This window comes from Callospermophilus lateralis, chromosome 4 (assembly GCF_048772815.1).
Source record: "Callospermophilus lateralis isolate mCalLat2 chromosome 4, mCalLat2.hap1, whole genome shotgun sequence".
Lineage (NCBI taxonomy): Eukaryota > Metazoa > Chordata > Mammalia > Rodentia > Sciuridae > Callospermophilus > Callospermophilus lateralis.
Window position 1 is genome coordinate 151,317,971 of NC_135308.1, and position 15,453 is coordinate 151,333,423.

A 15,453-nucleotide genomic window follows, 5' to 3' on the forward strand; every position below is an offset into this window, starting at 1 on the left:
ATTTCCAAGTGGTATATACTGTGGAAGCACAGGACTGGAACTCCCAGTCCAATCTGGAATTCAGAGAATCACATATAATGGTAATCTATAAGATCTCACAATCATTGATGACACAACCAGTACAGGGATCCTTGGGTCCCTTAAATCAAAGGCCAGACTGGAAGAAACCTTGGACTGCATGCTGTGAAGTGAAAACTCCATGCAGAGGCAGTGGGAATCCAGGAAAAGAGCCAAAGTGGGATGTGACTAGATCTGGTAGGTTTTTTTTTTTTTTTAATTGAACCCCAGGGGCTCAATAAATTGAGCCACATCCTCAGCCCTTTTTCTATGGGCAATACAGAGAGAAGGTCCATCATAGGTTACGTTACTGTCCAAGTGAAAGATTATTTGCTAAAAAAATACATGAACATATTAGGAATCAAAATTGACAGGTATACACAGGACTCTGTGACAAATCACTATGTGAGATGTCTTCTGCAAGTTATAACCACAGATTTTACATTGTAAGAAAAATAATGTATATTAAAAACAAGTTCACCAAGACCTTATTTATATAATATGTAAAAATAATTTGGTATGGAGTGAGCTGGTATTTAATGTGTGGGTATAAACACCTGTGAGTTAAAGGCAGAATTCCTGGGAGCTGGCAGTAGGCACCTTCTGTGGGCAGCTGTTCTAAAGTTCTCAGAAGCTCTCAAATCAGCACAATACTGTCCATGTAAAATGTTTCCCCTTCTATCTGCAAATTCGCCTTGCAGAAAATACTGTGTGAATGAAGAGTAGTATAAAGAAAGATATTTAATTTCTCAAAATGATTTTTCATCTTCTGTAGACTAGGTGTAAGAAATAGTTAATCAAAACTTTCAGATAGCATTTTTCAGTTAGTGAATGTACTTTTTTATTTAATATCTAACTTGCACTTTTCTAACAAATTTGAGATTCTAGGCTCTGGAATTTGGTTTAATGTGGGAGGCCAACCTTACAGGTGACTGAGTTACACTCCCCAGCTGGGTGCTGAGGCGCTCAGTCACAGAAATGGGTGTGTCTTGCTACAGCCCCGTGGGTGAAGCTATGCTCACCTGTTCCTTTGTAATATAACCCCTTGCCCTGTTTAGGATAGAATCTTCCATGGAAGTGCCTTGTGTGTGTCCCCTCCTCTTACTGTGCCCTTGGGTGTGGCCTACCCAGGTGTCAGTCAACCTGCTGACAGTGGACATCATGAAGATAGACTCAGCCCCCTGAAACCTGACCCCTTGCCTCATTTGAATAGCTTCTCCTCAATAAAAGGGGTCAGCGTGTGCTCTTGCTCTCTCTCTTTCTGCGGACCCTTAAGGTCAGAGGAGCCATCACAGCAACCCCAAAGAAAAAGGTATTTGTGTCTCTTGTGTGGTTATTTCGTGCAGCCCAGTTAGCCCAGTTTGACTAGAGTGAGCCCTGAGCCTTTTAGTCGCTAGAACAGAAACCCGGCAGTTTAAAGATATTTAATTTCAAGACAGGCGATCCTTAAGTTTTTAAGAAATAAGGCCATATTGGTTCATAATAGCAAATACTCTACAATTTGTGGTTGGTATTGTTCTATGTGCCTTGTATGTAAAAATTAATTTCTTTCTTATAACAATCCTATGAGGTACTTTCTATTTTTTTTTTCTCATTTTAAAGATGAGAAAATTGAGGCAGAGGTTAAGTTGCTTGGTCTGATATCACATGGCTACCAAGAGGCTGTGTTTAGATTTAGACCTAAGCAATATGGTTACTAGAATATCATGCTAAGTGAAATAAGCCAATCCCCCCCAAAACTAAAGGCCAAATGTTTTCTCTGATATATGGATGCTACTTCAAAATAAGAGGGATGGGCAAGGAAGAATAGAGTTACTTTAGATTAGGTAGAGGGGAGTGAAGGGAGGGGAAGGGGTATGAGGGTAGGAAGGATAGTAGAATTAATCAGACGTAATTACCCTAAGTACACATATGACTACATGACCAGTGTGATTCCACATCACGTACAACCAGAAGAATGAGAAATTATACTCCATTTATATATCATGTGTCAAAGTACATCCTACTGCCATGTATAACTAATTAGAACAAATAAAAAATATAAAAAATTGTGCTTTTAACTATTGTCCTGAACAAGCTATGCCATTAACATAGACTGGACACATTTGTGTCTTTCCACATTGTCAGGATTTATTGAGTAATAATAAATTTACAAGCTACATCAATTTCATCAGCTTCAAATTCCTGAAATTACTCATGGTTCACTTGGTGTTATGATCCAGGCAACCATAATTTCTTCCATTCCATTTCAGTCTTAATTACTAATGTTTATAACACTCAAATCACACATCATACTTAACACAATGCTATATAGGTTACAGAAGGCTAAGGAAGGTTAAGGGTGGACACAGGGTTTCAAGAGGCCCTATGGCAGGGAGCGATATAACTACAGAAGACTTACTGCAAGTGGTCAGATCAGGAACCAGCTGAAGAACTTGCTCAGGGGTCAAGGCTATCAGGGTGCTGAACTTATTCTAAGCCAAGGTACAGAGGGCAGGCAGTTGTGAAGTGGGGGAGGGTGAGGACCTGCTGAGCTGAAGTCCTAGGAACAGAGTTGGGAGTTGTTACCTGTGGACCTCCTGAGCAGTTCACTGGATGGGTTGCAATACCACTCATTACCATTTTGGGGTGCTCCTCCTTTTATGTATTTCAGGTGAGAGGATTATTTCTGGTGAGATTGATAAACTCAGGCGCCTTGTTTCTCTGATATGGGTTTGATGTCCATGCATCCATGAGTTTCTGATTTAATTTGGTAAGTTCACAAGTGGTCATTATTCATTATTCAATTTTCAGTTTGTGCCTTATGATCATGCTGTATTGCTGGAGGTTATTCTTCTTGATGAATTCTGTATGTCTACCATCTGTTTGCTCAGACAAGTTTTCGAGTCATTCTGCTTTAGCACTTTAATTCAAAATGGAGTAGCTCGGGTCAAACTGCTTTATAAAATGGAATAAGTCAGGGCTAGGCACTGCAGTTCCATACAAATGGAGCAACTCAGAGCAGGGCTTTGCCTTCTCTCCACAATCATTACTTGATACTCCCTTTCAACGCTAACTTATTAATAAATTAGTGTATTTGCAGATTCAAATTGCTCTTACTTGTAACTTCAGTTTATCATAATGAACTATTGGGAGATTAATTATGTGTGGTTAAAGTAAATGTGAAGAACACAACAAAGCAGATTTCAAGATCGCTAAGAGAGTAATGTGAAAAAGGTTTGCCAGAAGCTAGGCATGGTGATGCATGCCTGTAATTTCAGCTACTGAGGGGGCTGAGATGGGACATCAGTTGAGTCCACTAGTTCAAGATGAGCTTTGGCAACACACTGAGTGAGATCCCTGTATCCAAAAAAAAAAAAAAAAAAAAAAAAAAAACAAAGTGAAGGTCAAAAATAAATAAAATGCCCACTAAGCACTAATACCACAAGCAAGAACCAAAGGAGCATGGGTCAATCTTTTTTGTCTGTTTTATTATTTTTACGTTTAAGTAGAGTTGGCACTCGATAAATATTTGATCCACTGCAAATCTGTGGTTTCTGTATTTGTTTTTCATTACTGCAACAAAATACCTGGGGCTGTATTTTTTAATAAAGAGGTTTATTTTGGGTCAGAATTCTGGCCTAAGTGTGAGGGGCTGCATGTGGTAATGGTCTGCTTGCTAACAGAATCCCAAGGTGGTTCAGGGTTATCACATAGAAAGAAATTAAGGGACAGGTATGTTCATTTCTCCTGAATTCTCTCCCTCTGAGCTACAACCCCAGCCCCATTTCCACCTTCTTAATACCTCACAATGGGGATCAAACTTCAACACATGAAATCTTGGAGGATAGCATTCAAACCATATCCAAACAATAATATCTAATAACCTTATATCTAAATCAGCTCACAAAGGCTCTACCTCTCAATACTATTGTTGTATAAATTTCCACCTTGACATTTCCATGGTGTTGGAGACCTCCTGCTGGCTCTACCACTGAGCTATAATCCCAGCCACACACATTTCCACCTTCTTTTTTTAAAGTTTTTAAAATATCTTTGTTTTATTTATTCATTTATTTATTTTTTATGTAGTGCTGAGGATCAAACCCAGTTCCTCATGCATGGGAGGCAAGCGTTCAACCACTGAGCTACAACCCCAGCCCCATTTCCACCTTCTTAATACCTCACAATGGGGATCAAACTTCAACACATGAAAACTTGGAGGATGGCATTCAAACCATATCCAAACAATAATATCTAGAACAAAGCTTTTCAAGAGAAATTCTACCTGGGTACTGTGGTGCATGCCTGCAACACCAGCTACTTGGGAAGCTGAGGCAGAAGATAGTAAGTCTGAGGCCAGCCTGGATAACTCCTGGGTAAGACCCTGTCTTAAAATAAAAAATAAAAAGGACTGGGGATGTAGCTCAGTGATAGAGTGCCCCTGAGTTCAATGGCCAGTAAGGTGAGGGTGGGGAGGAGAGCACTGGACATTGATTACTTATTTTGGTACTTGACATTACACATACACACACAAACACACAACACAACAAAACAAAACAAAAAACCTACCAAAAAACCGTAATAAATTCTCCTTGCTAAAGATTCGTAGAAACTTAAGTATACCCACAAAACTTTAAAACTTTCTACTCACCAACACATACTTTTTCGGAATTGCTGTCCTCTTTAGTGTGATTTCTCTTCCCATGAATTTGCAAAAACATATGCATGTTTATATAACTTAAAATACAAATGCAACCATAAATATGCATTATTTTGCACCTGCCTGCTGTTGGTGTTTCTTACCATTACAGATCTACTTCTTTTAATAACTCTTTAGTAATTCATAAAGGCTATATTGTTTTCTATTACTATCCCATTCTGAGGGACATTTAGATCGTTTCCTATTAAAAACCACGCTGCAATGTACACTCATAGGCAAATATCTGGATAAACGTAGAATGTGCGGGTAACACCAATCCCTTATTCGTGGAGAAGCCCCCTCCGCGTTCCTAAAAGCGCCGGGAGGAGAGCCTTTGAGTGCAGGGTAAGCAGGAAGATGCCCTTCAGGGCAATCGTTAATTCTTCCTCTCGCACTGAGGTCTTGGACGAGTTGGGAGCGCAAGGCCTCCGCTGCCGTTGACAGGAAAGACGATGGACATCTGCGCTTCTTGGAAAGGCGCCTGGGCAGCGTCCTCCCCAAGACCACGACTTCCTGTGGAGCCCCCACAACGTCGGTGCGGCCCTTTCAAGGCCGGAATGAGGAGCAACTCCCCCCGGCAATAAAAATAGTCGTGAGACCGCAAGGTGAAATTGCGGGAGCCTGTGTGGCATGGGAAAGTAGTGAGCGGTGGCAAGGCCCACGCAAGGACCCAGGAAACCCGCGGAAACAGCCGCCGCCGCCGCCATGGCGATCGCGTCCGTCCCCGGCGGAGGACTCACTTTCCCAGCGGTCCCCGCGGCCGCAGGGGCCGCGAGCCCGGCCGGCCCTCGCGCGCGGGGGCGGGGCCGAGGCCGGAAGTCACGTGCCTTGACAGCCGCTGGGGCGAGGCCGGTGTCGCCGCCCGGGCTGGTTGGGGCTGTGTCTGTGGGAGGCGCTGGGGTGATGGCGGTGGAGACTCTGTCCCCTGACTGGGAGTTTGACCGCGTTGACGACGGCTCACAGAGTAAGGGAGTGTCAGGGCGCGGGCCGCGGGCGGACCCTCCCGGGCAGGCCGCAGCCCTGGCGGCGCTCCTGCGGGAGGGCTCTGCGTCGGGGCGCCGCGCAGCCGTCGGGTCCCGGACCCTGTCCACCCCGGGGGTGTGAGTGGGACGCGCCCTCGGGTGTGTCTTCCCGGGTCGGGGCCCGCAGACGGCGGGTCGGCCGGCCGGGGCTCTGCGTGCGCGGGCCGACCGCGGTGGGCTCTCTGCGGCCGGGGCTGCGGGCGGGCGCGCCCAGGAGGCCCCCCGGCCTGCCTCGCGGGGACCTCGTCGAGTTCGCAGAGCGTGCACTTCAAGCAGAGGCTCCTGCCTGGGTTCCTGTTTCGGTTTCCTGTTTTTCTTCTTTTTCTCAAACCAACTTTTGGAAGTTTGGGTTCCCGTACTTAGAACCGTAGAAGATAGCGAGGAAACAGCTGTTCACGCGGTAGAAAATAACCCGAATATCATTTTACCCTCTTCCAGGCCCATTATGTTAACTCTTGTGTTTCCTGGGATGGCCAGTCTTGCATCGCAGCTATAAAAGCTTTCAAAAATTACAACAGAGCTTCAAATTTTGCTTCATAAAATAGAATGGACTGATTTTTTTAAACTTTGAATTCAACAAACAAAAAAAAGGAAAACCTAACAGTTTCTTTTGGCAAAATATAGAGTCCAATCTTAATCAAACTACTTGAGATTACGGCGAGTCGTCAGTCTGTTTATCTTTGTTGATGTTAATCTGTATAAGAGATATTGGGGCATGCTGTTTTCCCCAAATCGGAAAGTCAGTTTTTAAAAATTCTAGGTGAACTTTGTCTGATTTTATAAAGAGAAACTTAACATCTATGAATTTAAGATTATTCATTTCTCAAAGATGGGTAAACTATATCCAGCATTGTTTGAAGTTTTCCACAAAACATTCTTTAAGATATTAACGCTTATGCAACATAAAAATAATCTTGGAGCTATTGACAGAAATCTTGAATGATTTTTTTGTAGCAGGTCTTTGTGCTTATTGTGAGAATCGGGTTGTCATGAATGGTGTTTTGTGGGCAAAGGTTTCCTATGTTAGTATCTTCAAAACAATAATGAGGCTGGGGGTTGTGGCTCAGCAGTAGAGCATTCGCCTAGCACATGTAAGGCCCTGGGTTCGATCCTCAGCACCACATAAAAATAAAATAAAGATATTGTGTCCAATTACAACTAAAAAATAAATAAATAAATAAAGGGATGGGGTTGTGGCTCAGTGATAGAGTGCTCGCCTGGCACACGTGAAGCACTGGGTTTTATCCTCAGCACCACATAAAAATAAAATAAAGGTTATTAAAAAATAATGAATGGAGATATGTTATTTGGTTTTGAAATGATTCCAACTTTGAAGTAGAATAATCTGATTCATTCAACAGACATTTTCTACACTCCAGTTGCTGTTAGGGGTACAAAGATAAGGCAAGGAAGGGTAACTATTGGAAAAGATGACTGTTATACAGGTGTTTAGAATTCTGAATAATCATTATGTGATTCTTATGTCAAGTCATGTACTTTAACTTTTACTAATTTTTCAACTATTCATTATTGGCAAGGAACCTCAATGTTATTAGGGTTTTCTGTTCCCTTCTACCTTGGGAATTCTCAAACTAAGGGAGCAATTTATTGGTGTGTTTTTCTAGTATTGTCTTTGGGAATTCATTTGCTGGTCAAATGAAGCTTGATCCTTTCCCATGTAACAGAATAAAATGTCGATTTCGGGTCCTGAACACTTAGGTAGTTTTTATGTTAGCTGTAGGAAAGAGAAGACTGGTTTTTATTGATTTTTGGACTATGAATCATATCTAGACTAAATGTTTTCCAAAACTACCTAGATTAATGCTGTAATGAGATAGAAACTTTATTGAGCTAAATTGGTTCTTCTGATTCAGATCATGAATTGCAAACACTAAGGAAAAATAGGAAGGTAGATCTTTAATACAGCATGAGTCAGAATATACTTTATCTTAGAGTTGCTTCAGATTGCTAAGTTAAAAGTTTTAAAAAAAATTTTAGTTGTAGGTTAACATAATACCTTTATTTTATTTATTTATTTTTATGTAGTGCTGAGGATCAAACTCAGTGCCTCACATGTGCTAAGTAAGCACTGTATCACTGAGCTACAACCCCAGCCCCATATTGCTAATTTGAAAAGAAAATTTTTCTTTTTTTATGAGACAAAGATTGAATAGTTATACACATCAATAAAAGAAACTTGAATTTGCTGCCTTTGTGAATAAATAATTCTTATGTATAGGATGAAGTAATTACTTTCATTAATTTTGATGAACTGGCATTTTTAAAATATAGTTTATTCCAGTGTCCAGTGACTTTAAACTTAAAGTCATGAATTGTGTTAATTCTGTAAATATCAGCACAATATTTTGTTCTGACTTTACTTTTCCAACCTGTTTTTATAGTTAAATAATTTAATAAATTATAAAACATGGTAAATTTTTAGGCATTATGAGAAAAATATTCTTAAATTATCATCTAAAAATGTTGCTTCTTTAACAATACAGATTTTTTTTTTTTTTTTTTGGGCACTGGGGATTGAATCCAGGGGTACTTAACCCTTGAGGCACATATTCAGTCCTTTCTATGTTTTATTTTGAAACCAAGGTCTTGCTAAGTTGTTGAGATTGGCTTTGAACTTGTGATCCTTCTGCCTCAGCCTCCTGAGTTGCTGGATTTGCAGGTGTGCTGTGCCTGGCGTAAGTTACCAGCCCAGCCAGTAGCTTGTTTATTTTTGTAGTGCTGGGGATTGAGCCCAGGTCCTTGCACATTCTAGGCAAGCCCTCTACCAGTGAGCCATATCCCTAGCTCAATGTAGATTTTTGCACCTGCTTCAGGCCAGGTTGTGAATATTTATATTTTTCAGTAGAGTTATTTCTCACTAAAACATAGAATCAAGACATTGAGTTGTCAGAGGCATTATTCAGATTGGTTAGAAGTGCTGGGTAAATGGGTCACTGCTTTTAAAATTGTTTTATGCATTTGGAAAAAGTTGAAGGCTGAATTACTGTTTAACTTTGGAACTTTTATTTTCAAGAAGTCCAGGCATTCCAAAGTAATAATTAACAATGCTTTGCTGTGATTTCTGAGGTTATTTGAAGTATGTGTTCTGTAATTCATTACTTGTGGCTCTAACATACTGTTTTAAAATTTAAATTTAGAAATTCATGCTGAAGTCCAACTTAAGAATTATGGAAAATTTCTTGAGGAATATACATCTCAATTGAGAAGAATCGAGGACGCACTGGATGATTCAATTGGAGATGTTTGGGATTTCAATCTTGATCCTATAGCGTTAAAGGTTTGATTTGGTTTGATTATTTTACTTATGTATATATTTTCAGGACCTAGTATATATTAAACTTCAATTTTAAAGTAGAAAATATATTTTATTTTCAATCTTTAAGAGTAAAAAGAAATTACAGAAAATTGTTAACTTTCTTTTCTCTAAGCTAGGTAGATGTTTTTAAAATTTGTTTTTTGAAAGAATGATTCTTGAAGATGTTAGTGTCAAAGAGTGATACAGCTCCAGCTTTTTGACTTGGTCATTGTTTTTCATCACTAAAAAAATAAAAAGAGTGCTGGATAGACTATTTAAGCTTGGCTTGTTTGTTCTTGTGGAGGTTATTTTCATACCCTGAAAAGTACTGATTTTTAAGGATACTGTTCAGTGAATTTTGCCAACATGTATGCCCATAACTTGTATCCCAATCAAGATATAGAATATTTTCATCATTTTCAAAAAGTTTCTTTGTGTTATATTGGAGATATTGAGGTGGGAGTGATTGTTTAATGTGTTACTCTTACTCTGTTACATTTTGAGATTACTCTCTTGTTCTGTCTTTGAAACTGGTCTGTTTCCACTTAAATAATAATTAATATTTGTTGAGCACTTATATACTGTGTCTGTCCTAAGTCACACACTGCCTTTTTGTTAATGACAGCTTTCTTGAGATGTAATTTGCATATCATAAAATTAACCCCCCTTAAATTGTACAATTCAGTGATCTTTTTTTGTTTATTTACAGAATTGTGCAGTCATCACCATTGTCAGTTTTAGAACATTTTTATCACCCCTAAAATCTTGCACCTTTTAGTTACCCCTGCTCCCATATTGTACTACACCAATATCCACTGACTCTAGGCTACCACCAATCAGTTTACTTTATCTCTCTATGGATTTGTCCCTTTTGAACATTTCATAATTGGAGACATACAATATGTAGTCCTTTGTGTCCAACTTCTTTTACTTACCGTAATGTTTTTAAGGCTCATCCAGATAAGGCTCATGAGCATGTCATACTTTCTTTTTATTGCTGAATAATATTCCTTTGTATGAAATGAAAATACAGTGTATTTATGCATTCATCGATTGCTAAATAGTTGGGGTTTTCCTTTTTGGAACAGAGTTCTAAAATAATGCTGATGTGAGCATTTGTGTACAAGTTTTTTGTAGACATGTTTTCATATCTCTTGAATGTGTAAGCCTCAGTGGAATTGCTGGGTCATATGCTGTTTAATTTTCTAAGGATCTGTAAGACTTTTCCCCAATGTGGCCACACTATTTTACATTCCTACCATCAATGTATGAGGGTTCCAGTTTCTCTCCATATCATTGTCAACACTTGATATTATGTTCTAAAAAAAATTATTATAGCCATACTAGTGGGTATGAAATGATATCTTATTGTGGTTTTGATTTGAATTTCATATGGCTATTTCTCCTATGGCTAATGATGTTGAGCATCTTTTCCTGTGCTCTTGGCCATTTATACAAATGGAGAAATTCTCTTTAGAGAAATGTCTGTGCAGATCCTCTGCTCTTCCTTTTTTTTTTTTTTTCAGGGGTGGGAGGAGGTGGCAGGGTCTTGCATTGTTGCCCATGCTGGCCTCAAACTCTTGGGCTCAGGGGATTCTCCTATCTCTGCCTCCCATCCAAGTAGCTGGGACTTCAGGTGCTCGCCTCTGTACCTGGCCCTAGCCCATTTTAAAATTGGACTTTTTATTCTTGTGTTGTAGGACAGGTATTGACTTTTAAAATCTCACAACAATGCTGTATCATCTCTGTTTGCAAATGAAAAATAAAGGAATGGAAAAGTTAAGCAACACACTCAAAAAGTCAATTTAAGTGACAAAAAAAGGCAGTTTAGTTCCAGAGCACATTCCTTATGTGCTACTCTAAATTGCCTTACTAATGCTTTATGTATTTGTAAAATGAAATTACTCTAAACTTTTCTGTCTTGCTGATTGGATAAGCATAGTTTTCCTTTAAAAAATCTTTAAGCTAAATTTGTTGCTGTCTATTTTTTTTCTTTGACACATCTAGCAGAATCATTGTATAAAAATTATAGGAATTTCACTAGGAAATTGCCATTGTCAACCTGTATTATCTCTGAAGGTAATGAGTTTCTGTATTTTTTTCAGTAAAACTTCTTGTTTTTTAAAGACTTATTCTTGAGCTTTAAGAGCCTCATAGTTGTGATCATAAACATTGGTATTTCTCTCAACTTTCAGATTTTATAAAAGGGTGAAATAATCTCTTAGCTTTTATGTTCCCCCACAGAAGCATTCTAATCTCTTAAATTTTATCATTATACAAAATCTTCCTGCTCCCTGTTGCTTTCTTTGGAATCTTCTTAATTCCATTATTGGGCAATTGTTTCATGTTTCTAACTCCACAAGAGTAGTAGTACTTTCGGGGAATCACAAAATCAGGCAAAATCTCTGAAAACAAATTCCAACATAATAATAAGATTATTTACCTACATAAATATTTAATTGTTATTATTATTACCAAAAGAAAGATTTGAAACTTAAAAGTCATCACTTGTAGATGATGATTATAGGAAGGCTTTGTGAAAGAGGTAGATTGTGAGCTGGTCTTAGAAAATAAGTGAACCCAAGACTGCATTTTTAAGTGTTTTTGGGTCTTTGATTTATACAAGAAAAGATGATATTTTCTCTTTTCTTCTTTGTTCTGTTTTTAATGATAACTTACTTCTCCCTTTTAGCTATCATATTAACATCTTACTAAATTGTAAATTGTTTTTTCCCCTCTTTGGTACTGGAGATTGAATGCAGGGCCTCACATATGATAGGCAAGTGCTCTACCACTAAGCTACATCTCAGACTATATTTTACTAAATGTATGCCTGCATAATGAGTTCCAAAATGATAGTTGTCCTTTCCCATGTTCATAATTAATAGAATTTATTGATTAGTATTATCTCGTTACTTAGCATTTTATTGCACTGCATTTATAATCAACCACCTTATGTCCCAGAGCATAATTACAGTCTTTCAGCATAGTGGTATTATGTTGGGTCATTTCTTCTTGAGCTTGTTTATTTTCCTTCTTGAGCTTATTATTTTTCCTTACTTCCTCTGTTGAGATTTTTTAAAAAAAACAAGTTGGTTGGGTTTTAGTGCTGAGTACAGGGTCTAACACAAGTTTAAACAGAGTATAGATAGTCTCAATTCATGTATTTAAAATTTTAGTGATTTTTTTTTCCAGATTAAAAAGAAATGTTCTTTTTCTTTGTTTCTATAGCTTTTGCCTTTTGAACAGTCTTCCCTTTTGGAACTCATAAAGACTGAAAACAAGGTAAAAAGTCCTAAACCTAAAAATGTATGTTAAAAAAATGCTTTTGTTATTTGTTAAAATTTACTTTTTCTATTTTCTTTTCTCTCATGAAACTAGGTCTTAAACAAAGTCATCACTGTTTATGCTGCACTTTGTTGTGAAATCAAGAAATTAAAATATGAGGTAATTATTTTTATATCTAAAACTTTAAAACCAGATCATTTAGAGCAAAAAAGTGCTTGTATATGTGTGGTGTTCTATGAATATTGAATATTAAATGAATTATTTGAAATAACAGTAATGCTAATAATACTAATAGTAAGATACTAATAGTTATAACACCATTGTGTACTTCTTGTGTGCCAAACACCATGCTAATATGGTTAATCCTCCCTAACTCAGGGAGATAGGTGAGGAAGAGAAGAAATTGAGGCTTAAAGAGGATGTCACTTGTCTAATATCTTGCATCTTAACAGTTTGAATCCAGGTCTGGATACCTCCCAAGTTGGTGTTACCTGCCATATGTAGTGGCTAGCTAGAATAACTGATTTCTTAAAAACACCTTTGAATCCTTAGTACCTATTTGGTTTTGTGTTTTCTTACCCAGGAGCCATTTACACTCTGATAAAAGTTGGTTTAAGTGTCATCTTTTTTTCCCTCTCACTCTTTGACACTGTGGTTGCTATCTATTAACTAGTGGAACAGTGTGGGACAATGAGGGTGGTCAGATGAGACAAGGCTAAAGAAATCAGGACATAGCTTTGAGTATCAGTAACATATTTAACATATAATCTTAAGAAAAATTGAATTTACTTGTAAGCAGCTTTTGAAATTAAAAAAAGTTTTAAATGATGTTGTAGTCCTCTGTTGTTAAGTGTAAATAAGAGAGCCTAGAAATTTGAAAACAAAACAATGTTTAAAATTATTTTATTATTTTTTAAACAGGCTGAAACTAAGTTTTACAATGGGCTCTTGTTTTATGGAGAAGGAGGTATGTTTTAAAGTTTCAAAATGGTATTGTGGTAATGAGATTGAAATGAACAGAAAGTTGACAGAACATGATTATGTCATGTATTAAGTGAGAAAAAAAAATTCCAGTTTTTTGTTGGTTTATTTGATTGGTTAAACAAAAGAATTCTCTAAAACTGATTTGTGGTATTTTCTAAGTTACAAAGCATGGTAATGCATGCCTGTTACTCTACCAGAGGCTGAGACAGGAGGATCATAAGTTTGGGGCCAGCCTCAGCCACTTAGCAAGATCCTGCCTCAAAATTGAAAAGGCAATGGGGATAGCTTGTGGTGTAGCACCCTTTGGTTTAATCCCAGATACCAAACCAACCCCCCAAAAGTACCATAATTAGACGAGGATTTTTCTTGAATTCATTTAATAGTCAAGCAGATGGTTACTTTAAATTGTATGACTAATGTCGCATTTTTCTCTTCAGTAAAAATTCTTTAATGTTATGCAGATTAAAAAAATAAAGAAAAAGACAAGAAAAAATATAACAAATACTATGTGGATTAGAAGATGTCCTAATTAAAAAAATAAGTGTGTTTTGGTGTTGAATTCAGACGAAAAAATTGAAATGTAATTATTCATGTTGCCCTTTAAAGCTACAGATTCCAGCATGGTGGAAGGTGATTGCCAAATTCAAATGGGGAGATTTATTTCATTCTTACAGGTAAGTGATTTTTGCTTTTTAATGAGCTTTTTCTTTTAAAAGTTTGAATAAATCCCAATTTAGAAAGTTCTGAAAACTTTACATGCTAAGGATATGTGTGCTCTGTGAGACACTTAATAAGCATTGGATTATAGTTTAAGAGAGAGACTTCTGAAAAATTTCCAAGCACTCTTAGAGGAATAAGGTATCAAAATCAGTTTCTCTGCATAATTTTTTAAAGGATGATTTATCATGCTTTTTAAAGTCACTTCAACTTTGTACCTTGTGGAAGAAGATAAATTACATGTGGGAAAGTTGTAAATAGTGAAGCTTAAGCTGTTGGATGAGCATTGATGAGATTGTTAAAAGCAGCGGTGCTTGATGCTTCTAATAGAATATTTCACTTTAGATATGCTTTGTATCTCTGAAGAGTTTTAGTGATTCCATATCATTTGGCTTGATTTAATCAAAAGCATGAAATAATCTCTGTTCCCTTGTTTCCCCAGTGGGAGAGCATACAATAATGCACAAAGTGACAAAAACAAAAATCAGGACTTAAGGACCGTGCCTGGTAGGTTGTCCAATTCAACATATGGTACTTACCCATCATCGGAAAACTGACCTTTGGGCAACTGACCTTTAGGCGTCAGCCTCCTGTCTTAGGTTGATACCACTGCAATTGGATCAAACCCGTCACTGACTACCGGTCCAGCATATAGCCATTGGCCCCCAAATTTAGACCATCGCTAGCAGAAGGGAGGAGGATACAGAAATGCCACGACACCAAGCCAATTGACAGTTCCTTTGGAAAAATTGCATCATTGGTGACACCTTCAGCAAAGATATGCCAGCATTACCACAATTAACATGTGGTGCACTGGCAAGGAAATAAAAATTGCATCACTGGTGACACCATCAGCAAAGATATGCCAGCATTACCACAATTTGCTGCACTAAACGTAGTTACATAGTCCAGGCAAGTTCTGCAAGTGGTTCAAAGTGGAGGAATCTATCAATATGTCCGTCTCCTCCCAAAGTCCGTTGCCTCCCAAAGTAAGTTGACTCCTTGATTGAGCATACTTGTTGAGTTATATTCATTGGGATGAAGATAGGAATTCTGGCAATGATGTTAAAAAGACATTATCCTGAAAAGAATTATTAAATATAATGAAAAGGAAAGGTGAAAGTAAACAAACAGATCTGTTAACCTCCTTAAAAAACAATCCGTAAGCCACATTAACCTCACTCCCCCACTGGCACCAAGGCCAAATTTGGGGGCCAACAGAGGTGAGGCAAAGAACCTCACCCCCCCACTGGTACATAGACCTATCCAAAAGTATGGCTGTATGCTGGACCGGTAGTCAGTGACAGGTATGATCCAGTTGCAGTGGTATCAACCTAAGACAGGAGGCTGACGCCTAAAGGTCAGTTTTCCAATGACGGGTAAGAACC

General features: G+C 38.0%; 1 protein-coding gene and 1 long non-coding RNA gene across 5 annotated transcripts in view; one reads left to right on the plus strand and one right to left on the minus strand.

The window, feature by feature from the left end:
• Window positions 1-2,161: 2,161 nt before the first annotated feature.
• LOC143397189 (uncharacterized) lies at window positions 2,162-5,459 on the minus strand. Its single transcript, XR_013091139.2, has 2 exons — window positions 4,325-5,459; window positions 2,162-3,396 (listed from the first exon to the last, which is right to left on the minus strand). It is a non-coding gene; the product is annotated as an uncharacterized LOC143397189 (long non-coding RNA).
• A 136-nt stretch (window positions 5,460-5,595) lies between these two features.
• Window positions 5,596-15,453, plus strand: part of Washc4 (WASH complex subunit 4) — a 63,384-nt gene continuing 53,526 nt past the window's right edge. For all 4 annotated transcript variants that reach the window (XM_076855051.2, XM_076855050.2, XM_076855052.2 and 1 more), the window contains exons 1-6: window positions 5,596-5,702; window positions 8,919-9,058; window positions 12,308-12,361; window positions 12,458-12,523; window positions 13,286-13,331; window positions 13,955-14,022. In XM_076855051.2, coding sequence (XP_076711166.2) covers window positions 5,642-5,702; window positions 8,919-9,058; window positions 12,308-12,361; window positions 12,458-12,523; window positions 13,286-13,331; window positions 13,955-14,022 — 435 coding nt within the window. In that variant the 5' untranslated portion in view covers window positions 5,596-5,641. The remainder of the gene's footprint in view (window positions 5,703-8,918; window positions 9,059-12,307; window positions 12,362-12,457; window positions 12,524-13,285; window positions 13,332-13,954; window positions 14,023-15,453) is intronic.